Source organism: Ambystoma mexicanum, chromosome 9, assembly GCF_040938575.1.
Source record: "Ambystoma mexicanum isolate Mex_15411 chromosome 9, UKY_AmexF1_1, whole genome shotgun sequence".
Taxonomy (NCBI): Eukaryota; Metazoa; Chordata; class Amphibia; order Caudata; family Ambystomatidae; genus Ambystoma; species Ambystoma mexicanum.
Window position 1 is genome coordinate 805,389,672 of NC_090931.1, and position 27,309 is coordinate 805,416,980.

The window sequence follows — 27,309 nt, forward strand, 5'->3', positions numbered from 1 at the left end:
AGCACAGGTGCATGGTCTGATACCGTCAGTGGGAGGATTGAGCTTTGTCGAACATGGGGAAGAATATTTGCCAGGGCTAACTAATAATCCAGCTGGGAGTATGACATATGGCAGGTAGAGAAAAATGTGAAATCTTGGCGAAGGGGTGGAGGTGGCTGCCATATGTCTGTGAGTCTTAGGTCTGACATGAGTGCAAGTAGGGTGCAGCATTTGCGTGGGGCATGGGGGGTCGCAAGTATTGCGTCTTGCCGGTCTAATGCTATAACTAGGATTGTGTTACAATCCCCACCAATGAGCGTGGTCTTCCCCATAAACAGTGTACATTTTGAAATTACTTGTGTGAAGAAAGCGGGTGTATCTCCGGTCGGGTGTAAATATTTAAGAGGGTAATGGATTGTTGCTGGATCACACCTTGAATCATAACATATCTGCCGTCCTTGTCAGAGATGCTGTGTAGTGTGGTGATTGGGACCTGTTTGTGTATTAGGATAAAGACGCTCTTATTCTCCCGATGAAGTGAGTGGATTGCTGCCCCAATTCAGTACCGTTTTAGTTTCCCCGATTTGTCAGTGTCGAGGTGAGTTTCCTGTAGAAAAGCGATATTGCATAGCATATCTCGGATGTAGTTCAGAACGCGTTGTCGTTTTATTGGGTGGCCAAGGCCCTGTACGTTAAGGGTTATGAGGCGTATGGCAGCCATAGTTGTGGGGTATAGTCATGCAGCGGCCAGAACTGGGGCGGGGTTGGGTGTATCCGTATCGGGAGATGGCACAGCGGGTCCAGTTGTGGTGTGGGTGTATGTGTTGTATAAATTAATAGAACAAGCATTGCCATGAACTTAGAGGCCATAACATTAACAGTAACAGTAACAATAGCATTGGGACAGATAAACAGCGTCCCAATACCACTTAGCATCTGCCCATTCCATGGGGGCTGAAGAAGAGAGTAGACAGCCAAATCTACTTGATCTCCGGGCATGGTGATGCACCCCATTGGTAACTGTCAATGGGGTCGGGGGCCCCAGCGGAGGTGAGAGGGGCGAGGCCAAGTCCCGCTTAGGGCAGGGTAGAGTTCATTGTCGTTCAGTTCCACTCGCCTGTTGTAGGGATGCCAGAATTCCTGTCTTAAAGGGTTCTTATGAGGTAGAGTAGTTTACCAAGCGAGGTACGTTTCAGCAGCTGTATCAGGTGCCGTAACTTGGAGTAAAGTGCAAGGTGGGCGGACCCATCAGGTTGGCAGCAGGGGATCAGTACCACCTGATCCATTTATCCACCTATCTGTGCATTGCCGCCGACCCCGTGGGCGCCGTCGTTGCTGGAGCCGCCATGTTGGGGTGTCAGATTGACGGGTAGAGCCTTCTTCGGAGTCACGGGGGAAGTCTGTAGATACCAGGTCTCATTGCCTCGGCAAGCGCCATGCATCTTCCGGATCATCAAATGAGTGCCATGTTTTATCGAGGAGGATGCACCACACTGCTCGAAATTTCAGATAGAATTTGTAAGTTGTGCCTTTTAGTGCGGTAAACGTGGGGGGGGGCAAACCTCTTTCTCCGGCTGGATACTTCTATGGAGTAATCATTGAAGAACCGGATTTCCGTCCCCCCTGCCTTAATCGTACCCACCACTCTGTAAGCCCGAAGTATGGCGACTTTATGTTGAAAGTTGAGAAGTCGCATTCTTATAGGCTTTGCGTGGTCCCCGGCCGCTGGTTTTGGGATCAGTGCACTGTGGATTCTTTCAATGGTGTAAGATCGCAGGCCTTGGATATGCAAATGATCTTGGAACATCCGATATGCATAGGCCTCGAGGTCTGGGCCCTCTGCCTGCTCTGGGAGACCGATGATTCAAAGGTTATTCCGTCGGGAGAGATTTTCCTGGTCCTCAACTTTAGCCCTGATGCCTTGCACTTCCTTAATGAGGCCATCCAGATCTGTGGCGGCAACTGCACTGTTATCCTCGAGCACGCTGATTCTCTGCTCATTGTCTGTAGTGCGCTCGGCATGGGCATTGAGGCGGGTCTGCATGTCCTGGATGTCTCTTTTAATCTCCAGGACCATAACGTTGGTGTCATGATGCCTACCCCTGGGGAACCAGACCAGGTCCAGCAACCCCGGAAGCAGGCATCAAGTTATTTTGAGCAAGCCCAAAAACCCCTGCTAGGGGCTGTTTGGGTGCGGTCCTGGCGCCTATGGCGCCAGGCTCATACGGAGAGTCATAGAGTAGAACTTACCTGATGCCGACCATGCTGCAAGCTTGCCTGATGCAAACCATGCTGCAGAGCTCCAAGCCAAAGGTGGCTTGGAAGGGACTATTTTACCTAGGGACTATTTTTTACTCGGGCGGGGCTGAGGAGGAATACTTACCTGGGACTACTTTGGAGGCTATTTAAACCACGCCTGAAGAGCAGCACACGCTTCGCGTTATTCTGCATCCAGCAGCGTAACGCTCACCGTGTCTGCAAGCCTGCATCTAGTCTTCTGCCACGCCCGCCTCGAGTCTGCAGCTCCTAGAAAAAGGGAGGAACAGAAGAAGAAGAGGTTAGAATAAGAGCAAAACCTTCGATCCTTACCTGAATTCTGGATCCACCGCGCCTTCGAGCGGGAAGAAAGAAGCAATTTACGTGCGCCGCCTCGCCTGCTGCAGTGCCGCGCTGAACTCACCGGCCTTCGCAGCATCCTCACGATCCACCGCATCCTTCTGCACGTTCCCGCCGCACTCTGGCACCTAAGGGGAACACAAGAACAGCAAAGGTGAGCCAAGGGACTAAACAGAGGCAATAGTAACTACCCCCATAGACTTACCTGATTACCGCCGGGGGTACTATTCCTCTTCACGGGTCGGCGCAGTCTCCATTGCATCCTCGCTGTACCCAGGCCCCTAAGGGGAACAAAAGGACAACAAGGTGAGACGAAAGGACAAACAAGGGGAACTCTTCTCACCACAATAGACTTACCTAATTTTACCGCTGGAGGCATTATTCCCCGAACTTCATATTTTCTATCCACACCTGAATAAGGGAGCAAGCCAAAGGTTACATTCTGGCCTTATTTTATTGAACTGTGTAGGATAAGCCAAATCCTTACCTGAACTTCGTCAGCTACCACGAGGAACTCTTCGCTGGGGTCAAGCTGCAAACTGCAAGGAATCGGACAAGAGTGAAAGTCAGACATGTGAACGCTTACGAACTACATACTTTTCGGAGTCAATATTGTTCTGGAACTCACCAATTCCTTCGAGCCAGTGAAGCAACTGGTTGTCAACGCACCCCTGCGTTCAATGCAGGATGGAGAGCTCATCTTTTCAAACCATCAGGTGAGACTATAAGAGGGGACATCAAGGGTGATCTGTGGGGAGAACAGCGGGGGTAGGGTGATTTACGCTCAACTACACGGTGGTTAATTCCCTTTCTCCATTTGCAGAAGAATATTCCTACTGTCATGATGCCTACCCCCGGGCATCCAGACCAAGTCCATCAACCCCGGAAGCAGGCATCATGTTACCTGGAGCAAACCCAGCAACCCCTGTTAGGGGCTATCTGGGTGCAGTCCTGGTGCCTATGGCGCCAGGCTCATATGGGACATCAGTCCTGGCACCATAGGCACCAGGCTCATATGTTAAAACTTACCTGAGGCAGACCATGCTGCAAGGGATCCAAGCATCCAAGCCCATGTGAGGCTTGAAGGGACTATTTTATCTTAGGGACTATTTTGTTGCTCGGGTGTGGCTGTGGAGGAATACTTACTTGGGACTACTTTGAAGGCTATTTAAACCACGCCCGAAGAGCAGCACATGCTTCACGTTATTCTGCATCCAGCAGCGTAACGCTCACCGTGTCTGCAGTCAGCATCCAGCATCCTGCCACGCCCGCCTCGAGTCCAGAGCGCCTAGAAAGAAGGGAAAGAAGAAGAAAGGTTAGAACAAGAACTTTACTGGATTTCTTACCTGATTTCGAATTCAGCGCATCTTCGAACTAGAAATAGACGTCATTTTAAACGCGTCGCATCGCCAGCAGCAGCGCCGCGCCATACTCACCGTTCCTCGCAGCATCTCTACGATCCGGTGCTGTCTCCATCACCTGGTTGCCGCATTCCAGCGCCTAAGGGGGACAAGAAAACAACAAGGTGAGCCAAGGGAACAAACAAGGACAATCTCTTGCCACCATATGCTTACCTGATTTTACCACAGGAGGTATTATCCACCAGCACGCCAAATCTTCCTACGCTGCACCTGCAAGAAAAGAGAAAGCAGCGAGTTAAACCGTGGCATCATTTACCGGACAGTGTTACAAAACACAGACTCTTACCTGAACGCTTTCAGTTGCCACAAGACAATCATCTTTTGGGTCTAAGCTGCAAAAGAAACAAGGAATTGGACAAGAGTGATTAATCGGACATTTTGAACTCATTAGAACTATATACTTACGGCCTTTCATCCGGAGGTTTGGAGCCAAGATTTGTCCAGAACTCTTCCAATATCCTCAAACCAGTGAAGTAACTGGCCATCAACGTGCCCCTGCATACTTCGCAGGATGGAGAGCTCATCATACAAAACTATAAGGAGACTACTTCTACGGGTCAAGCAGACGAAGCTAGGTGGGCCAGTCCAGTCAGTCATCTCTGCACTACGCATCATGTTGGTGGAGACCGTGGCTGTCCAGTTCCGCTCGGCACCCCTGTGAGAATAACAGAACGCGAAGCCTTCCTACAAATTCTCACCCGGGTGTCATGGAGACCTCAGAAACTGACCAACTGGCCCAATTATTAGGGGAACTTAGGGCTGAAGTACATGCCGCTCGCCAAGAAACTAATACACCCAGGAGAGAGTTGATTTTTTTCGAAGGAACGCACTGATGATCTTGCTAGACAATTACTGCAAAACCAAGCGGGGCAAACACCCCTACCGGGACTCGGGGGGATTCCAAACCCTGTTTCACCAAGCAACCCTGTGCAAGTGATTTTACCAGGCAATATCCCTTTAGCCCCGCCAGAACACTTTGCGGGGGACCCGAAAAGATTTGCCGTGTTCATGAACCAATGCCGTTTGCACTTTTTATGCAGACCTGGAGCCTTTCCAAACGATCAAGCCAAAGTAGCATATCTCAGCAGCAGTGCAGCGGATTGGTCAATCCCACTAGTCGATCAGGATGACCCTATTCTTCAAGATTTTCAGGGTTTTCAAATGAGCATGGAAAGACTATTTGCCCAGCACTCTCAAGGACAGGCCCTGGATAACAAACTTTTGTCCCTACGACAGGGTAACCAAGACCTTCTAACCTACATAGCAACCTTTAATAGGTTGGTGGTGGAAACTGGATGGCCCGAGGAAAAACTGATTACTTTGTTTCATCGGGGACTTCGAGGAGAACTCAAAGATGTTTTGGCTCAAGTTGTGAACCCACCTCAAGACTGTGCTGAATATATAGACTTAGTGGTTCAGTTAGATCACAGACTTCAGAATCGAAGGCTGATCGAGCCAAGTTCGAGAACCGGGTGTTGGTTAAACCCAACGCTACCCCCAAAGGAACAGATGCCTCAGAACCCATGCAAATCGGAGGAGTTAAAGGACCCTTGACACAGAAGGAAAGAGAAAAAAGGCAGCAAATGCAATTATGTCTATACTGTGGAACTTCGGGACATTTTCTAAGGGATTGCCCTGTAAAACCACCCAAGAAGGTGGTAGGAGCTGCTGATAAAAGCCATATGGAGCCTGACTCGGGAAACGACCACGCCAGACAAGCGTAGAGGTCCACTTGCCGAGCTTGAAGAAGGATACTCAGACCCCGCATTTCATCATACCAATGGTCCTTATAGATCCAAGGCAGCCATCACGTTTGCACGCAGTTAGGGCATACATTGATAGCGGGCCATAGGAAACTATGTGGACCACGAATTGGCTTCTAGGATGAATCTACCTCTCTGCAGAAAGACCACTTTGGATGTCATCACCACAGTCGATGGAACTGAAATTGCCTCTGGGCCTGTAACTCATTCCACCGCAGAGATGACATTATTGGGTCAGGATGGGCATCGAGAGACTATTGTGTTTGATTTAATCAAAGCCTCGCAGTTCCAAATAATACTGGGGATACCTTGGTTGGAAACACATAATGCTTGTATTGATTGGCGAGAGAAGACAATAACCTTCCCGGATTGTGCACATACTTGTTACCCAATAAACACCTTGAACAAGGACCTGGCCACAGTCGCTACTCCAGTTGTGCAGTTACCGCACGAATATCAAGAATTCCAGGATGTTTTCCAAAAAGAACAGGCAAACACCTTACCACCTCACAGATCATACGATTGTCAAATTGATCTCATACCTGGTGCACAACCTCCATGTAGTAGGATCTACGCACTTACAGAACCCGAGAACCTTCACCTACGACAATACTTGGACCAATACCTTGCCAATGGCTTCATTCGTCCATCCAAGTCCCCTGCATCTTCAGCTTTGTTATTCGTGCCAAAAAAGGAAGGTGACCTCAGAACATGCATAGACTACCGCGCCTTAAATCAGATCACGGTTAAGATCCGATACCCATTGTCTCTGATTCCAGAATTACTAGACCAAGTAAAGGACCATCTACACTAAATTAGATCTCCGAGGGGCATACCATCTGGTACCTGTAAAGAAAGGCGACGAATGGAAGACTGCTTTTCGCACTAAGTACGGGTTATTCGAATACCAGGTCATGCCCTTCGGGTTGTGCAATGCACCAGCAGCCTTCCAGTATTTTATGAACGATGTCCTGCGTGAACTCATTGACGTCTGTGTTGTCGTATACATAGACGATATTCTAGTGTACTCCTCTTCAGAATCTGACCATGTGAAGCACGTTTGTGCAGTCCTTGAGAAACTACGCCAGCACAAGTTATGTGCAAAATTGGAAAAATGCGTTTTCCATACTACAGAAGTTGAATTTCTTGGATTTATCCTAGACTCCAAAAGGAGTTTGAATGGACTCTCGAAAGGTGGACGCAATAAATGGCCACCACCCAGTTCAGTTAAAGGAGTACAAAGCATGCTCGGATTTGCTCATTTCTGTCATGCGCAGTAGGAAGGTCAGGCACACCAGGCACACCGCCTTACAGAACACTCATACCCTCGGGGACTCCCTGACACATAACACTGCATAAATCTCCAAGTCACAGTCAGCCTTTCACATGATCACGTTACCTGTGGTGCGAGGGAAGCGTCACCAACTTCCAGGCTCTGTCAGTGGGCAATATTATTTGTTCCCTCGTTTCCGCTGGCAACTGCCATGGAGACTGCGAGAGGGCTGGAGCAGGAGTAATGGGTGGCAACTACTTCCTGGTTCCGGGGCGAACTCTCGGTCACGTGCCCTGAGCTCCGCTCACGTGATCAGGAGTCGGCAGGTATAAAAGCGGCGCATTTTGAATCACTCGCCAATTCACAGCTGTTTCGCGACACTGTTTGGCGTTCTCGATTCACGTTGGATTCATTTGGTTACAGATCTCAAGCTTACGGATTACGGACTGGTTTTTTCTTGTTCCTTGGATTTGGCGTTTGGTTTCTGCTTGGATTTACGGACTCTGGACTTTAGCTAACGTTTCACGGATTGTTTGGATTACCCTTATCTGCTTTGTCAAGTATTCTACGCTCTACAGATTTCCTCGAACTGCTACGTTACCACAGTGTTAAGAATACATCCAAGAATCATCAGGTGGTAGCCAACGCTGAGTTTCTGGCGCTTTGGCTTTGAAGGATTACTGACCCTTCCCTGCACCATAGCCTCAGAGTTCCTGGCAGTTAGAATATCACCCTTGGGTAAGGCATATTTCAATAACAGTTACATTGTTTACAGTACTGTGCTTGTTTGTACTAATACCTAATTCATTCCACAGCTCTGGGGTCCTCGGCGGCGTCTGGTCATGCAAAACAACAACAACCACCTGTGGCTTCAAGGCTCACACAGGGAGTAGTTTTCTTTCTCTCTGTGTGGAACTTGGGGTCAGAGGCCCATATATTCTTCACGACGAGTCAAGTTACGACAGACTGTGAAGCGGCGGGTTGTGTTGAATATGGAGGCCGCAGCCGACGACCCCGTGGCTGCATTGCTACAGCCAATCACAGTGTTGAGGGCAGATATGACAGCTGCCAATATCGCCATACATCAGCGGTTAGACCTCATCCAATGTACTCACAATCCCTTACCCGCTGATGCAGAGTTTGGTGATTTGGCGGCGGCTCCACCAGCAGTAGAGCCACCTATCGTTCCCACAGCAGCACCTCAGGTTCCCATATTGGTACCCACGCCCTTTCCTTTGGCTGCTCCAGAAAGATTTCATGGGGATCCCCGAAAGTTTCGTACATTCATAAATCAATGCAAATTGCATTTTCTTTGTAGACCTCAGGCTTTTCCCGATTCCACCACAAAGGCACCATTTACATTATCTCATCTAGCTGGTACAGCTGCCGCCTGGGCAAACCCTTTATTGGAAAACAACAGTCCTGTCCTTTATGATTTTGACTTATTAGTCACAGAAATGTCTCAGGTATTTCACACACGCCACAAGGCCCAGTCCCGGGATCTCCAGTTATTGGAATTATCTCAAGGAAAGGGTTCACTCATAGAATATATTGCCCGATTCAATCAATTGGCCGCTGAGACCTCTTGGCCCTAAGTAAAGAAGGCAGTGTTGTTTTATAGAGGACTCAGTAATTCCATGAAGAACCTTATGGCCGCCATACCCTCTCTATCCACACAACATGTTGAACTAGTTGACCTCGCCCTACAGATAGACGCACAGCATTCTGAACGTAAAAACGAAGCAGGGTTTCCTAATACAGTTCAGACCTCCTCTTCCACAGATACAGGTAGTGAACCCATGCAAATAGGTGGAATCCGCAGTCCGATTTCCCGAATCGAGCGAGAAAGCCGTAGAACTGACAACGCCTGTTATTATTGCGGCCTAAACGGTCATTTTGTAAAGACCTGTCCTCGGCGTCCCAAGACTAAAACTTTGGTTTTTCAGACTGCTCGACCCTAGATTCGAGGGCCGGATCGAGCAGTTCATCCACTCCCTCGGAATTGATACCTGCTTTTGGGAGGGTTAGGCCAGTGGTGGTACAGGCTACTTTGAAACACACTCAAGATGTCATTCACACAGTTTCTATTGTTATTGATTCAGGTGCCACAGGCAATTATGTTGATATAATATTGGCTAAGTCATTGAATCTACCCCTGGTTACCAAGCAACACCCAGAACCTGCACATGCAGTTGACGGCACGGCATTGATTTCCGGTCCGATCAGACAACAAACTGCCCCAATCACCATGAATATACAGAACTCCCATCAGGAAGAGATTTCCTTTGACTTAATCTCAACACCACAGTTCGGGTTGATATTGGGTATTCCGTGGTTGAAACAACATAATCCACTGATTGACTGGAAGTCTGGGCGTGTTAATTTTGAGTCGGAAATATGTCAAAACTTTTGCCTCACCGCACCCGAAGGCATTGATTCACCCCCACGTGCTTTGGGGGCCATAGCACAACTCACGTTAAACGATGAGACCTTTTCTTCATCATTAGAGCCACACTTGGTGGGGGCGGTTGTAACTGGCATTCCTTCTGAATATGAAGATGTTCAGGAAGTTTTCGATAAGGGTTCTTCTGAAATTCTTCCTCCGCACCGCCCTTATGATTGTCCTATTGACATAATTCCTGATTCCATCATTCCTTCGGGACGCATTTATTCACTATCTCCCTCGGAGGAACAAGCTCTCAAGGATTACATCCAAAATGCCCTAAAAATTGGTCACATATGCCCTTCTACCTCTCCAGAGGCCAGCCCTATTTTTTTTGTTCCCAAAAAGGAGGGCGATTTACGTCCTTGTGTGGATTACCGCTGCTTGAATTCCATCACCATAAAAAACCGGTATCCTATCCCTTTGATCACTCCATTGTTGGATAGATTAAGTCACGCCACTATTTTTACGAAACTCGATCTCCGTGGAGCATATAACTTGCTTAGGATCCGCCCCGGAGACGAATGGAAAACTACATTTTGTACTTGCTATGGGCTGTTCGAGTATGTGGTTATGCCCTTTGGGCTCTGTAACGCCCCAGCCACATTTCAACGGTTCATGAACGAGATATTCCATGACTTGCTGGATGTATGTTTAGCGGAGAATATCTTGATGATATTCTCATTTTCCCACAAAACCTAAAGGAACATGTGACACACGTCCGCAAGGTTTTGTCCCGTCTTCGGCAAAATTCACTTTTTGCTAAACCTGAGAAATGTCAGTTTCATACTGACAGTGTGGAGTTCCTGGGTTTCCATATTACGCCCGGGGGTCAATCCATGTATCATTCTAAAGTTCGTGCTGTGTTGGATTGACCGAAGCCCAATAATCTTAAGGCATTACAATCATTTTTGGGTTTCTTAAATTATTACAGGCGTTTTATTCAGGATTTTTCCTCCATTGTAACACCTCTGACTGCATTAACCAGTCCCAAAGTGCCTTTTGTCTGGCTAGAAGAACATCAGACAGCTTTTGACGCATTAAAGACAGCTTTTACCACTGCCCCCATTTTGAAACATCCCGATCCAGAACTCCCTTTCATAGTGGAAGCAGACGCATCCTCATTTGCCCTCGGCGCAGTGTTATCCCAGCATTGCCCTTATTCAGGTCAATTACATCCAGTGGCTTTTCATTCCTGGAAATGTTCCCCTACCGAAAGCCATTAAACTGTCACGGAAAAAGAATTATTAGCCATCAAAGATGCCTTTCAAGTTTGGCGACATCATCTATTAGGGGCCAGACATCCTATCACGGTATTCACAGATCATCATAATATCCAAGCCTCACTCAAGTGTATCAATAGCCGGCAGGTGCGGTGGCATTTATTCTTTCGGCCTTCGACTTCCAGATCAAACATAGATCAGGCTTGTCCCATGGAAAGGCAGATGCACTATCACGTTCCCCTGGCGGAGTTTCCTTACCTGTTTTTCCGGAAACTCTATTAGACCAACATGTCATTTGTCTATGTACACCTCCTTTACCACTACTGAAATCAATTTGAACATGGGTTTCATTACATCCTGAACAAGTCTCAGAGTGGAATCCAGTCTTTCATGATGGCTTACCTTTCATCCGGAACAAATTATGGTTACCAACAGCAGAGGCCCGCAACTTTGCACTGGAATGGTCCCATGACAGTGCTATCAATGGACATGCTGGACAAAAGAGGACGTTGGATCTCCTCAAACGCTGGTGTTGGTGGCCATCCATGAAACACGATGTTGAGGGCTATGTGAACACATGTGCAATATGTGCCCAGTGTAAGCATCGTCGGGGGCGTCCAGTGGGCCTTTTACATCCTTTGCCTGTACCCCCTCGGCCCTGGCACACAGTGTCGATGGATTTTGTCACAGATTTATCCCGAACCAAGGGTTTCGACACAGTTTGGGTGGTGGTGGATTCTTTTTCTAAGCTTGCTCGATTTATTCCCTGTTCTGGCATACCGTCCGCCTCAACCCTGGCCAACCTTTTCTTTAAATCTGTCTTCTGTCTTTTTGGGCTACCCACAGTTATTATCTCGGACAGAGGGCCGCAATTCACGTCTTGGTTCTGGCGGGCTCTCACAGGTCTCCTGGGCATTGATTCCCTTTCTCATCCGCCTATCATCCAGAAACAGATGGCCAGACCGAGAGGGTGAACCAGGTCATGGAACAGTATTTACGCTGTCTCATCTTACAGCACCAACAATCATGGTTAAATGTCCTACACCTTGCTGAATTCACGTACAATAACTCTTTGCACGCCTCCACTGGTTCTTCTCCCTTTTATGTTCTTTATGGTCAACATCCCTGTACCTTGCCTGTTCCTGATTTCACACTTTCTGTTAATCCTGCTGCAGTTGCTTGTGCCCGTGACCTATCGGCTATTCATGCCCAGACACTCACTCATCTTCGCAAGGCTCAGACGTCGGCGAAGTCTGCAGCTGATAGGCGGAGGGCTGTGGCACCTTCCTATTCTGTGGGGGACAGGGTTTGGCTTTCTTCACGTCACCTCTAATTACCAGGGTGTCGCAAATTACTTCCCCGTTTTGTGGGACCCTATAGGATTTCTGCAGTGATCAACCGAAGGCTTATCGCCTCTCTGTTGCCTCTTCCTGGCGCATCCATCCCGTGTTTCATACCTCCTTGTTGAAACCTTGCCTCGCTCCTACCCGTCTTTGCTCTGCCCCGGGACCCATTTCTGTGGGTAGCTCTGAGGAATATGAGGTGTCGAACATTCTTGGGTCCCGAGTGGTTAGGGGTGGTCTCCAGTATCTTGTGGACTGGGCGGGTTTTGGTCCGGAGGAGCGATGTTGGATTCCTGAGGCAGATGTCTATGCCCCGCGGCTGGTTTCTCGTTTTCACCTGGACTATCCCGCATGCCCACGTGGTCGTGGGCCATTGGGGGGCTCTGTCATGCGCAGTAGGAAGGTCAGGCACACCAGGCACACCGCCTTACAGAACACTCATACCCTCGGGGAGTCCCTGACACATAACACAGCGAAAATCTCCAAGTCCCAGTCAGCCTTTCACATGATCACCCTACCTGTGGTGTGAGGGAAGCGTCACCAACTTCCAGGCTCTGTCAAAGGACGATATTATTTGTTCCCTCATTTCCGCTGGCAACTGCCATGGAGACTGCGAGAGGGCTGGAGCAGGAGTAATCGGCGACAACTACTTCCTGGTTCCGGGCCGAACTCTCGGTCACGTGCCCTGAGCTCCGCTCACGTGATCAGGAGTCGGCAGGTATAAAAGCGGCGAATTTTGAATCACTCGCCGCTTCACAGCTGTTTCGCGACACTGTTTGGCGTTCTCGATTCACGTTGGATTCATTTGGTTACAGATCTCAAGCTTACGGATTACGGACTGGTTTTTTCTTGTTCCTTGGATTTGGTGTTTGGTTTCTGCTTGGATTTACGGACTCTGGACTTCAGCTAACGTTTCACGGATTGTTTGGATTACCCTTATCTGCTTTGTCAAGTATTCTACGCTCTACAGATTTCCTCTAACTGCTACGTTACCACAGTGTTAAGAATACATCCAAGAATCATCAGGTGGTAGCCAACGCTGAGTTTCTGGCGCTTTGGCTTTGAAGGATTACTGACGCTTCCCTGCACCACAGCCACAGAGTTCCTGGCAGTTAGAATATCACCCTTGGGTAAGCCATATTTCAATAACAGTTACATTGTTTACAGTACTGTGCTTGTTTGTACTAATACCTAATTCATTCCAAAGCTCTGGGGTCCTTGGCGGCGTCTGGTCCTGCGAAACAACAACAACCACCTGTGGCCTCAAGGCTCGCACAGGGAGTAGTTTTCTTTCTCTCTGTGTGGAACTTGGGGACAGAGGCCCATATATTCTTCACGACGAGTCAAGTTACGACAGTTTCACATCACAGCGCTCTTGCAAAAAAACAAACGCTTCCTGTGGACTGAAGAAGCTGAGAATGCCTTCCAAGAACTGAAAGCGAGATTCACGTCTGCACCTGTATTAAAGCATCCTCGTCCTGAACTCCCATACATAGTTGAAACTGACGCATCCAGTTTAGCCATGGGAGCTGTCCTGTCCCAGAAGCATCCTGAAACCGGTCAACTTCACCCAGTAGCATTTTGGTCCAGAAAGTTCTTGGCTCCCGAGTTAAACTATGCGGTTACCGATAAGGAGCTATTAGCTATCAAATCCGCCTTCAAGGCTTGGCGGCATTATCTTCTCGGTGCCAGGCATACCATTACTGTAATCACTGATCACCGGAACTTGCAGTATATAAAGACAGCCAAAGCCCAATCATCACGCCAACTTCGATGGGCATTGTTCTTTGCCGAGTTCGATTTCGTGATCACTTATCGACCAGGCTGTAAAAATGGCAAGGCAGATACCTTATCCCGAATAGGAATGGAAGAAGCATATGCGAACCCGGAGCTGGTGCCTATAATTTCAGAACAAAGAATTCTTGGCATAACTACTTTACAATCCCTAGAAGATATTCAGGTAAAGATCCAACAACTCTTCGATCCAACAGCCCTGAAGGACTGGGTAAAGAAAGGCTCAGACTACTCTGTCATCAATGACCTACCTTATTATCAAGGGCGTCTATTTCTACCACATAAGGAACTACAAGAACTAGTCATCTCCGATTATCATGACACCCTGATGGAAGGGCACCCAGGTATCACAAAAACTGAAGCTAAAATTAAGAGACAATTCTGGATGGCCCACCTGGCGAAAAGATGTAAAGTCATTTGTAATGTCCTGTGGCATTTGCGCCCAAAATAAAAGTCAGAAGAAAAAACCGGCTGGCCTTTTACAACCCTTGGATATTCCACCTACACCATGGCACACCTTATCGTTAGACTTTATTACAGACCTACCTCCATGTAATGGATTTAACACCATTCTCGTTATTGTAGATCTTTTTTCCAAAATGGCCCACTTTATTCCTTTGAAGGGATTACCTTCTGCTTCAATTCTGGCCAATGAGTTTCTCAAAAACATTGTTTGAATACACTGATTTCCTTCCGTATTGGTCTCTGTCCGAGGTAGTCAATTCATTTCACATTTTTTGAAGAAATGTTGTCAATTGGCGCAAATCGATGTGAGGTTATCGACCAGTCACCATCCCCAGACCGATGGTCAAAGGGAGAGGACCAACCAGACTCTTGAACAGTACCTGGGTTGTATGTTACACCAGACTGAAAGTAATTGGAAGGACATTCTATGGATCTCCGAATATGCATACAATAACTCTGTACATTCTGGAACTGGACAAAGCCCCTTTTATACCATATACGGGCACCACCCTCGAACCTCAGAACTTGACTCGCCTCAACACTTAGAAATGCCCGCAGTGAACCATCTGCACGCTACTATTACACAAGCCTTTAAGGAAGCAACTGAACATTTGAAACATGCGAAAGAAAAGTACAAGAAAAACGCTGATCAGCATCGAAGTGATGCTCCACAATACCAAATTGGGGATCAAGTTTGGTTGGCCACAAAACACATACCTCTAAAAGGAATGCGGACCTTTAACCCTAGATATTTGGGACCTTACCTTATTAAGGCCATTATCAACCCGGTGGCCGTCAAATTGGAATTACCTGCTAGTATGCAAATTCACCCAGTCTTCCATGTGTCACTTCTGAAGCCAGTACAACCTGGGACAAGACTAACCAAGCCACCTGACCCCGTCCTTATAGACGGGGAACCCGAATTTGAAGTGAAAAGTATCCTGGACTCCAAAATGGTTAAATCAAGACTTTTTTATTTAATCTACTGGAAAGGTTACGGACCACAAGAACGGTCATGGGAACCTAGTGACCACGTTCATGCACCTAGGTTGGCGAGAAGATTCCACCGGAATTTCCCAGACAAACCAAGGCCAAGGGGAAGAACGACTTTAGGAGGGGCGTTGGGGGGAGTGCTGTCATGATGCCTACCCCCGGGCATCCAGACCAAGTCCATCAACCCCGGAAACAGGCATCATGTTACCTGGAGCAAACCCAGCAACCCCTGTTAGGGGCTATCTGGGTACAGTCCTGGCGCCTATGGTGCCAGGCTCATATGGGACATCAGTCCTGGCGCCAAATGCGCCAGGCTCATATGTTAAAACTTACCTGCGGCAGACCATGCTGCAAGGGATCCAAGCATCCAAGCCCATGTGAGGCTTGAAGGGACTATTTTATCTCAGGGACTATTTTGTTACTCGAGTGTGGCTGTGGAGGAATACTTACCTGGGACTACTTTGAAGGCTATTTAAACCACGCCCGAAGAGCAGCACATGCTTCGCGTTATTCTGCATCCAGCAGCGTAACGCTCACCGTGTCTGCAGTCAGCATCCAGCATCCTGCCACGCCCGCCTCGTGTCCAGAGCGCCTAGAAAGAAGGGAAAGAAGAAGAAAGGTTAGAACAAGAACTTTACTGGATTTCTTACCTGATTTCGGATTCAGCGCATCTTCGAACCAGAAACAGACTTCATTTTAAACGCGTCGCATCGCCAGCAGCAGCGCCGCGCCATACTCACCGTTCCTCGCAGCATCTCTACGATCCGGTGCTGTCTCCATCACCTGGTTGCCGCATTCCAGCGCCTAAGGGGGACAAGAAAACAACAAGGTGAGCCAAGGGAACAAACAAGGACAATCTCTTGCCACCATATGCTTACCTGATTTTACCGCAGGAGGTATTATCCACCAGCACGCCAAATCTTCCTACGCTGTACCTGCAAGAAAAGAGAAAGCAGCGAGTTAAACCTTGGCATCATTTACCGGACAGTGTTACAAAACACAGACTCTTACCTGAACGCTTTCAGTTGCCACAAGACGATCATCTTTTGGGTCTAAGCTGCAAAAGAAACAAGGAATTGGACAAGAGTGATTAATCAGACATTTTGAACTCATTAGAACTATATACTTACAGCCTTTCACCCGGAGGTTTGGAGCCAAGATTTGTCCAGAACTCTTCCAATATCCTCAAGCCAGTGAAGTAACTGGCCATCAACGCGCCCCTGCATTCTTCGCAGGATGGAGAGCTCATCATACAAAACTATAAGGAGACTACTTCTACGGGTCAAGCAGACGAAGCTAGGTGGGCCAGTCCAGTCAGTCATCTCTGCACTATGCATCACGTTGGTCGAGACTGTGGCTGTCCAGTTCCGCTCGACACCCCTGTGGGAGCCAGGTGAGCGTAACACCTACGGGCCAAGCAAACGAAGCTAGGTGGGCCAGTCCAGTCCGTCATCTCGGCCCTACGCGTCACATTCGTGGAGACCGCAGCTGTCCAGTTCAGATTGACGCCTCTGTGGGAGCCAGGTGAGCGTAACAGTTGGTTTCTTGGGTGGTATGGCCGATCGCTCTCATCTCCGTTAGAAGTGTTTGCAGTTGGTTTTGCACATCCATTTTCACGTGTTGTCTTAAAGATCGGCGTTGTAGCAGTATAGCGGGGCTTGGCGCATTATCCTTTTTGTCAGCAGTGACAGAAGGAGTTTCTGCCATACCCCTTACCCAACTCAGCAGGGGGCAGGCAGGCTTGTATGCAGTAGCGGTTTCTGTGACTTTTGTCTAGTAGGAGGTTCAGCATGCCATCACCCCCTTCCTGGTCACACCCCTCAGTAGAGTCAGGAGCAATCCCCAGTATCTGTTTCGCTGGGTCTGGTGACAGCAGTCTTGGTACTCTGGCTGGGGTTATAGTTAGGGCCCTGGCGCCCAGTTCATTCCTGGTTGGCCACTCAATTGATCACAGCGGTTGCGCTGCTTAGATCTGGTGTGCGTGCTGTAGGCTGTTCCACATGCGTGGGTTTGTTTGTATAAAGAGTTTGCAGTGCTCGCTGCCAGGCTCCGGAGATGGGTGTTTTTATTAGTGCACCCCAGTGGGCGTTGTGCCCATATTAGCGAAGCTCATGGCGGCTTAGCGTTGTGTGGGACATCCTTCCCCAGCAGTGTGATATCCCTCGTGACCGTGCTTGTAGCGCTCAATAGGGCTTGTGTGTCCCCTAGGAGCTGACCCGTGGATTGGGGAAAGGGTCTGGGCGCCGCCCCCGGCATTAGTCTGCCGCTGACGTGGGTCTGTTACCGCTATGTCCTCTGTTAGCCATCTTCAGAGATTCAGGCAGCCATTGTAATCATCAGCTTGGTGGATTAGTCCGGGGAGCGTTGATGTGTCATGCCCTACCTGCCAGCATTGGATATGCTTCCCCATTAAACGTATTGCCAGGTGGACTGTCCGTAGTGTAATGGAGACTATAGCCCTGCACAGCGTTAAGCAGGGTCACAGTTGCTTGCTGCATTGTGTATATTGGCTTGTCCCTCACAGGAGACAGGGGGGTGTGCAGCACCTGCTCTGTGCCGAGATAGGGCTCCCACCAGTTCCCCGCAGCCACCGGGCCGCTGGGTGATACCGGAGCGTGCACGCTCCGATCAGCTGCCCGCTTCTCCCTTAATGCACAGCGGGGCATGGGTAGAGGCAGGAGAAGTTATCTCTGCAGCGGCCTCCGTGGCCGTCTATGCACGTGCACTTGTTGTGTAACCGAGCGCTGGGGGGGAGCAGGATAGAGCACTCAACCCTGCAGCCTCAGGATAGCGGTCAGGACCTGTGACTGTGGTTCCCCAGCAGGATCGCCGGCATCAGTGTTTTTCTTCTTCTAGCGGGCCTCCCGGTACAGCGGCTCCTCCCCTGGCTACGACTCAGCCCAGTACGCCATGACTCTGTGAGTCGGCACCAGCTCACCAGCATCGCGTTTTCAGGCTACAGCCCAGCAGGGGCAATGCAAAGGGCACCCGATCAGTCCATGGCGTATACGCTGTTTTATATCACTGCTTCATGTGTATTTTGCGAGTGAAGTAGGTTTATTAGCCGTCATTTACCCTGCCTACAGCAGAGCCTCAGCACTACACTGCCATCACGCTCGGGCTCTCGAGCGCCCCCCTAGCTGTAAAGACCTTGGTACATCACGCTCCCTGGGTGAACCTGCAACGTACTTTATTTAACACATAAATAAAATACAGAGGCAGGAGAGGTGGCAAACACGTCTTCATTCTCTTTCTGTCCAACTGGAACTGCCTATCCCTTCCCTTGCCCGTTCCTCCCTTTCCCGTGTACGTGTGTCCCTCCATACGTGACATGGGTCGGAGGACCGACACCCCCCCCCCCCCCCAATACTAAACATGAAAATGCCACACTAGTTCATTTCTTCAATAAGCCTGTTGGGTTTGTTGCGAGTTCTTTGAGATTGCTGACTCGTCGTTTCGTCATAACCCTGCGGGGGCCAGGCCTCTCGTTCTGTGCTGGAGTCCTCTCTTTCTCCATCATAGGATGTGTCCCAGTCGGGTGGATAATCAGGTGACTGGGGGCTGGTGGTGGGCACTATTCCAGACATTCGTCTGAAGTGTGAAGAGTTTCTCATGGAAGTTTTTCTCTCCCCTTCAGCTGTGAACTGGGATCCCTTCACCTGTATGATTGTGAGAGGTTCCTCGCTGAAAGCGGCCATGCTCTTGCGAATTTGTGTCTGCCTTGCAATAACTACATCTCCGGGTTCAAAGTCATTTTCCTTTGCTCTCTTTCTCCTGTCTGAGTCTTTTTTCATTTCGGCTTTTCTCTGTCTGAGTGTCTTGTTCTCTCATTGTCTGATCGTCGCGGTATCTTTCCTCCTCTTGTGTCAGGTGGGGTAGTCGGGTCCTTACATTTCTCCCGAACATGACTTCAGAGGTTTTTTTCCCAGTGGTGCTGTGCAGGGTGTTGCTGTAGTCTCTCATGAGCTGACACAGCATCTTCTCAAGTGGTTCACCTTTGAGTCGAGCAATTTGCACCGTGCGCTTGATGTTGCTCATGAAGCGTTCTACAGTGCCATTTGCTTGGGGCCATAGTGGTGTTATTTTCCTGTGTCGGAATCCCATGTACTCAGCGAATGTCTTGAAGTCCTGTGAATGGGGGCCCATTGTCGGTCTTCACGATTTTTGGGATGCCATAGATGGCAAAGACTTTGTCCAAAGCCGGAATGGCGTGATACGCTGATGTGGAGGGTACAATTTGTATGTTTGGGAATTGGGAGTATTCGTCGATGACCACTATTATGTGTTCACCCCCTTCCAGTGGTCCAAAGTAGTTCAAGGGAATTTCTTCCCACGCTCCTTCTGGTAACACAGTCATGCACAGCGGTTCCGGTCTGGTGTGCGGATTTATCACTGCACAGGTGGGGCAGTTTTTTAGTAGTTCCTCCACCTGGGCATCCAGCTGGGGAAACCATAGTCGTTGTCTGAACATCCTTTTGGTGGACACTATGCTCCAGTGCCCTTCATGCGCCAGTTCGAGGATCTTGCGTCGTAAACTGCGAGGGATTACTAGTTTTGTTCCTTTTAGTAGCAGGCCTTCCTCAGACTTGGCAAGTTCATCTTTTACCGTCAGGAGTCAGGTGATGTCTTGTTTGACATCCTCCCCTGTGTTTCCCATCATCTGTCTTGCTTGCTTCCAATGTCCAGTCTCCAGACACCTCAGAATGATTTGTATCATTTGATTTGCGCTGGACTCTTGGGCTATCTGGTGTGTGTCCAGACCCTTTGGTGTACTTCCTTGCACTACATATCGGATATATTGATCTGCGATGGACGGTTTTTCCCCAAACTCTTTATTTGTGTGCCGTGAGAGGAAATCTGCTGATTTGGTCCTTCCCTGCCCTGTGCACAATGTTGAAGTGATAATCCTGTAGTCTCAATGCCCACCTAGCTATTCGTGGCAGCATTTTGGCTTGAGGGGTTCCTTTGATGAACAGCAATGCCTGGTGATCCGTGATGATTGTGAATGGTTTTCCATATAGGAACAGGTGGAAATGTTCACACGCCCATACTATGGCAAGTACTTCCTTCTCAGCCTGTGAATAGGCTTGTTTTGTCTTAGACAGACTCCTGCTGGCGTAGGATACGATGTGTTTGGCATGGCTGTCTCTTTCATCGAGTTCGGTTAGAATGGCTCCAAGGCCGACAGGACTTGCATCCACTATTAGGTCCGTCATATTTCTTGTATGTATCGTGTGCAGTAACTTGCTAAACCTAGGAAAGATCTTAGGTTGGTCGTGGAGCATGGCGGTTCTGCATCTCTGAGGGCACTGACCTTTTCGGGATCTGGTGTCATCCCGTGTGCAGAAAATTTGTGTCTGAAAAAACGAAGAGTTGGTTTTCTAAATTCACATTTATCTTTGTTTAATGTGAGTTGGGCCTCTTCTAGGGCCATGCACACTCGCATGAGTACGTTGTTGTGCTGTTCTTGGGTCTGACCAAATACTAAGATATCATCACTGTAGTTCAGACAGTTTGGTACATGCTTTATTACGTTGTGGATTTCTGACTGAAATATTCCTGCCGCGGACGACACTCCAAAACTGAACCGCTTGTATCTATGTAGGCCCAGATGTGTGGCAAAAGTGGTGATGTATCTGGATGCCTTGTGGAGCTCTAGTTGATGGTACCCCTTGTTCAGGCCCAGCTTGAAGAAGATTGTGGCTCCATTAAGGAGGTGTACCATGTCAGTGATGCGTGGTGCTTGATGACGTTGTCTCATGAAGGCTTCATTCGGCCCTGCATGTCCACACATATGCAAATGTCTGATGAGTCTTTTTTCGGTACTGGTACAATGGGAGACAACCACGGAGTGGGTCCATCTGCTGGTTCAATTATGTCAGCCTCTAGTAATTTGCTCAGTTCATTTTCAGCTTGTTTCTGTATGTTGATTGGGATACCCCTAGAGTGGTGTGCCACTGGAGCAACGCTGGTGTCAATGTGTAGCTCTATCTGGAGGTTTTTTAGTTTTCCCAAACCTTTGTAGAGTGTTGGGAACACATGTTCAATGTTTGCGGTAGGATCCAGATACTTATGTACCATGAGTCTATATAGAACATGGAGGAGGCCCATCTCAATGGCGGCTTTGTAGCTTAGAATGCACCCACTGTCTGTTGCGGTTTCCAAGAAGTGCATTGGTAGATCTTTTGCCTGTACTTTGTAGCTGCAAAATGGCGTGAAAAAACCTTTGCAGGAGAGGGGTGTCTTCGAGCCATATGGGAATAGGATTGCTTTTGCCGGTTGAAGATGAGGGGCATGTGGAATGGTATTGTATACTTCTTCGCTTATTACGTTTACTGTAGCTCCGGTGTCCACTAGAAACTCTGCCGCCGTCTTGTTGACATGTATGACCAGAGTCGGACTGTGCTCCTTCAATGTTGGGTTGCCTAGAGCATACAGGTATCCATTTCTCCTTGGCTCTTCCTTGGGTTTCTCATTTCGTCTGTCGTTTTCTTCTGAAGATGCGCCTGAGGCGCTCTCTGACTGTGATTGCTCTACCAGACATCGGACGTATCTTCGTGGTCGCCCCTGGGCCCTTTGCGGTTGTGGTTTTTTTGTCTCTCCAGTCACTCGCAGACCGTTCTCTTCTTTTCTCAGGCTGATCATCCTTGTATCTGCGTTGTGCTGTTTCTTGAGAGTAGCCCGCTTCTTCCTGTGCCTCGCATTTTGCTGCGATAGATGAGGCATACCGCTGTGTAGTGATTTTCTCCCCCACAGGCGGAGTATCATTGTCCCATTGCTGGACATTGTCCTTCATGTGGATATTCTAGTTTGTTGACGCACTCATGCTTTCCATGAATGATTTTGATGTCATCCAGTCCTTCTACCTGCGATGCCAGCTCAGCGTCTGAGTGAGCCATTCGTAGGATTTCCTCCAGGTTTCGTGATTTTTGGAATAGTCGTTTTCTCAGGTCTGCGCTTTCACAATCCACTGTGATTTGCCAGTGTAGTGGCTCTTCATTGGAATATTTATTGAGGTCACAGTGCTTCATCTTGAGTCTCAAACGCATTACGAATGTGGCCATTGTTTCACCCTCGATTTGTTTGGTGGTGTGGAAGATGTGTCTTTCATATTCTACGTTTGTGTGGGGTGTGAAATAGTCTGTGAGCGTTACTTTCAGGTTCGCATAGGTGTCAATCTCGCTTTCCGGGAGTTCATCCACAATGTCCCTTACATTGGACCCTATGGCGAATGTCAGTAAACTGTGTTTTTGGTCGTCGTCGACGAGACCCACCACTTTTAGGCATACTTCGAAGTCCCTCAGCCACCTTTTCCATCGGGGGCCCACGGTGCTGGTATCACTGAGATCAAAGTTTGTTGGTAGTTGGGTTAGTAAGCTGTCAGACATTCTAGGTGGGAGTGCTCTGGCTGGAGTTAGAGGTACTGTCAGTAAATAACTTTTGAACATGCTGTCGGACTCTGGCTTATTTCCCTTTTGTGTATTCCCTTGACTAACCTTGTGTCCTGCTGGGCCTACGGCTGTCTGCTGGGCTTCCACTCAGATGATTATTGGGGTGCTTGGATATGCCCTGCTTCGTTTGGGCCGTGTGCCTCTGATGCTGTGAGATCTCCCTTGTTGTTTAGACATGAAGAAACACGTGTGTCCTTGGCGCCCTCTAGTGGCAGTGTGAGCCAAATCAGCACTTAACCTCTGCCGTTGGCGGGAAAATTTCGTAATTGTAGTGCAACAGGGAGCTGGCGTCTTCCACACGCTACTTCCTTGTTGCCGCTGGCATGGGAAAATGTTCCCGTTCCGCCCGAATGAGGCAGTGCAACGGGGAGCTTGTACGCTCCACCCGCTGTTTCCTTGTTGCTGTTGGCGGGGGAAAACATACCCTATCTGCCTGGATGAGGCGGCTATAGCGGGGAGCTTGCAGGCTCCACCCACTTCCTCTTAGATGCCATCGGCAGGATCGTCCCTCACACCGCCCGGAAGATTGCGGAGAATGCAATCCTGTCGCGGGGAGCGTGCAAGCTTCCACTCGTCTAACCTTTGTTTTTCCCTTTTTCTCTGTGCACGGAGTCGACCGCGTGTTGCTTCCAGTGGCTGCCTTCCCCACAGCCACGAGCACTGTGCATCTGGGGAAAAGAAATCTGTGTGGTTCTGTGAACTCACACTTCGTCGCCAGTGTAAAGACCTCGGTACATCACGCTCCCTGGGGAACCCGCAACGTACTTTATTTAACACATAAATAAAATACGGAGGCAGGAGAGGTGGCAAACACGTCTTTATTCGCTTTCTATCAAACCGGAACTGCCTACCCCTTCCCTTGCCCGCTCCTCCCTTTCCTGTGTACGTGTGTCTCTCCACATGTGGTATGGGTCGGATGACAACACCACACCAGCATAGCTCCCAACCTTTTTTGTCACCAAGGCGGGTGAAAACACCCGATTTTCTTTTTGGCGGGTGAAAGCCCCATAGAAGTGAATGGGGGAATGAGGGACTTGGCGAGTGATTCATCTGCTTTCAAGGCGGGTGATCTTGATACCCAGCTCCCTGTGCAGGTCTGATGTTCACCTGTGCATGTGGTGTCCCCTTTAATAGGCAAAGTGACGCGTACAGGCATCACTGCATGCATGTGTGATTACATAACTTCACGCAGGCGGAGCGCATCAGCCATGATAAATTGGTGTCCACATGACATATCTCATGTACCACCAAGTAAATCTACGAGGAATCGAATTTTCATCAAAGCGGATAGAGGCTCCTGCATTTTCATTTGTACCTATTTGCATACTTTAACAATCATGTGTTCCTACAGTGCCTAAATTCTGATGCCCATAGACTCATGTTTTTGAAACTAAGATGCAAAGTGCTAACAATAAGAAGATGAACATGCACTGTACATTTTTTTTAAAGATGGAAAGAATCCTACTCTATCCTCAGGCTAGTTCTTTATCTAAAGGCACGTGGATACAAAAAATGAGTGCGTAAATATGTAAATGTATTAATGCTAATTGTATGATACATTGTAATTTTCAGAAAGTTTTTTCTTATTAATCCGGTTGAAATGACAATGCTTTTTCAATAAATATTATAATCTATAGCCTGATCTCATGTTACATGTTTATTAAATAATGAAAAGCTAACCTGTGTCCGAATGTTTGTGATGGCTCGGGAAACAGGTAATAGACAAACAATGTATGGCATTTGCTAAATCACCAGTTGCTGTCCTTTTCTTTTACAGTTCTGAATAAGTTGGCATACGTGGCCCCGCCCACTACCATACCACACACGCTCGATTGTTGCCTCCGTTTAGCAGCCTGAGCAGGAAGTGACGCAGTTTTACCGCGTCTCCCTTTCTGTCACGGTCGCGCGAGCTGCGGAACCGGTGCGAGCAGCAGGATGCCCCCCAAGAAAGGTGCGCCGCCGGCAGGTCCTCAGGCTGGGAAGAAGACGGAGCAGAAGAAGAAGGAAAAGGTCATTGAGGTAAGTTTTGGGGATGGTGAGTCTCAGTACCCGTATGTTACACCCCTGAACTGTCACTCCCTGCTAAGACAAGACAGTGCGGGTGGAAATGCAATGTGCGCAACTGGAGGCTAAAAACACATCATGAGCTGGTCGGAGGGTGAGGGTAGGGTTAGCCCAGCAGTGGAGATGATGTGTTCTTGAGATGGACCTGTCCACGTGGGAACTTTGCGGGTCTGTGGATGTGATTCCAGAAGAATGGGTGGAAGACTGGACAGTCAACAACGAATAGCGCTTCACCAGGTCCGCCCAGCGACGGGTGGAAGAGGAGTCAGCACGACCTCGTACCATATTCGGACTCATCGGGGCAGAGCTCTTCTTCTGACGGGGGTGGGGGTGGATTCAGCCTACCACCGTTGCTTCTCAAAGTCCATCACGCAAGGTCCGTTACTTCGGTCCGTTACTTCGTTTCCATATCAATTTAGGCTAGACACAACGGTGTTACACGTCCCTCCTGTCCTTTAGTTCCTGTGGTTGACAGCCGTATGACAATTGTTTTTGTAATTCATGTTCTCCTATGAGCACTCTCATATTGCGTGAGATACGGGTTTTAATGGCAGTCAGTATGTTCATTTTATTTTTTTGTATTTGTAAAAGCGTACTGCAGCCCAGAGGCATCGAGGTGCTGTTCCAAGCATGTGACTTAGTTACAGGTCTAAAGGATTGCTCGTGGGTTACAGAGAGCAGAAACCTGAGCAAAAAGAAAGAACGCATATGCATGGAAAAAAGTTGCATATCTCACAAAAAACAACCAACAGATTTTACAGTGCATGCTACATGGATAGACGGGTGATGGGAGGCCGCAAGGTTTTAATGGCTTCCTCAAGGCTATGTGAGATTCAATGCTCCTTAGGTGTGGAGACGGGTCGTTCCATTAAGTTGCCGCGATGAAAGGGAAGCTAGAACCTCCTGCTGGAGTCATCATGGTTTTGGGAATGGTGACCGTGTTTGCATATGCTGTTCTTGTGGGTCTCATGTATAAGGGTTTACCGAATTTCTGGGCAAGGTAGAGTGAGGCCTTATTTTTATGACATTTGTGCGTGATAGCGAAAGGTGATGCGCTCCTTAATGGGTAGCAAATGGACTAAATCTCCTTGTAGCCGATATATGTTCCCTCTTTGCGATGCAGGTGGTGGCACGTAGGGCATTGTTATGAATGGTCTGGAGTTTTCTGATGTTTTTGTCAGAGGTATCTTCTAGGAGCGTGTTGCAATAGTTCAACCGGGACCCGATTATGGCCCTTGCTATGGGGAGGCAGGTCTCTGTAGACAGGAAGGGTCTTGCTGCGTGAGCAGTTTTGAGTGGTATGCCGCAGAAGTTTCAATTGCGCTGAGCTGTCTCTTCATGGTAAGATCGGAATCTAAGAGGACCCCCAGGGTTTAGACCGCCTGCAACACGGTGATAGGAGTATTGTCAGTGGTAAAGGATTTGTACTTGTCCAGTCTCTTTAAGGTTGCCGGGCACCCAATAAGTAACAGTTCAGTTTTCTCAATGTTAAGGCACTGTGCCTCGCTAACATGGTTGTTGTAGTCACTCCCATTGCCTTGGGTATAACATAGAAAGAGCACTATTCTGCATGTTTCATAGTTGTCCCTACTCCTTCTTCTTCTTTTTTTTTTTTTTTTTTTTTTTTTTTTTTTGTGTTTGTCAATGTTAATACAAAAAGCACATCGCAAATCTTCTGCCATCTTGTGATGTAGTCACGAAATTCTTTTTGTGAGATCTCTGGGATACAGAAACCATTTCATTTGGGCATAGTGTGTTTGAATATTGAGCATGTTTGACAATTCTTACTTAATAGCATTATAACTAAATTTTTGTTTTCTTCAATATTAATCCCTAGAACCCCATTGTAATCCTCTTCATAAAATTAAAAAAATGTATAAATGCGAATTGGACTATGAGTTGCCTTGTGGTCTGACCAAAAATTGCATTAAGTATGTCGCTAGGTATGTAGTTATGGTTAAGTTGCTAAACTCACAGGAAGACCACTTTTTCGGTGGTTTATAACTTTCCTCCCCCTGGAGGAATCGTTACCAAACTTTGCAAAAAAAAGTATGTGGCCAAATTTTTTCGCCAGGTTGGGTGATGTTTTGTGCAGGGGGGTGAAGTTATAGTGGTGGATTGTCCCAAATGTATTTTTTCTTCCATAGACTGAATGGGTAAACTTTGCGCACAGCTACAGGCCGAATGACTTGACGGATTTTCACCAATTTGCGGCAGGAGCGGGTGCTTGGGTCAGAAAGTGTGCTTTTGTGTGTTTGGCGGAAATCCGACCAGTGCTTTTTGTTTTGAGCTGAAATGTACGGCTCTAAAAATTAGTGATATCTGGGTCTGCTCGACGGACCCATTGTCCTGTTCGCTCCACGGACAGAAGTGTCATTGGCTTGCGGTACGGTCGGAGAACTTTGGACGCGGCCGGTGGTTGGCTGGAGGGAAGCGTGCAGTGCGTCACACTTTTTGGGAAATGCTGCCATGGCGTATCAA

The 27,309-nt window shown here is 48.3% G+C and overlaps 1 protein-coding gene across 1 annotated transcript in view; it reads left to right on the plus strand.

Annotated features, from left to right (window-relative positions):
* The first annotated feature begins 24,559 nt into the window (after window positions 1-24,559).
* The window catches only part of ZC3H15 (zinc finger CCCH-type containing 15), a 605,333-nt gene continuing 602,583 nt past the window's right edge, over window positions 24,560-27,309 (plus strand). The window contains exon 1 of the mRNA XM_069615782.1: window positions 24,560-24,783. Within this exon, the coding sequence (XP_069471883.1) occupies window positions 24,700-24,783 (84 nt within the window). The 5' untranslated portion in view covers window positions 24,560-24,699. The remainder of the gene's footprint in view (window positions 24,784-27,309) is intronic.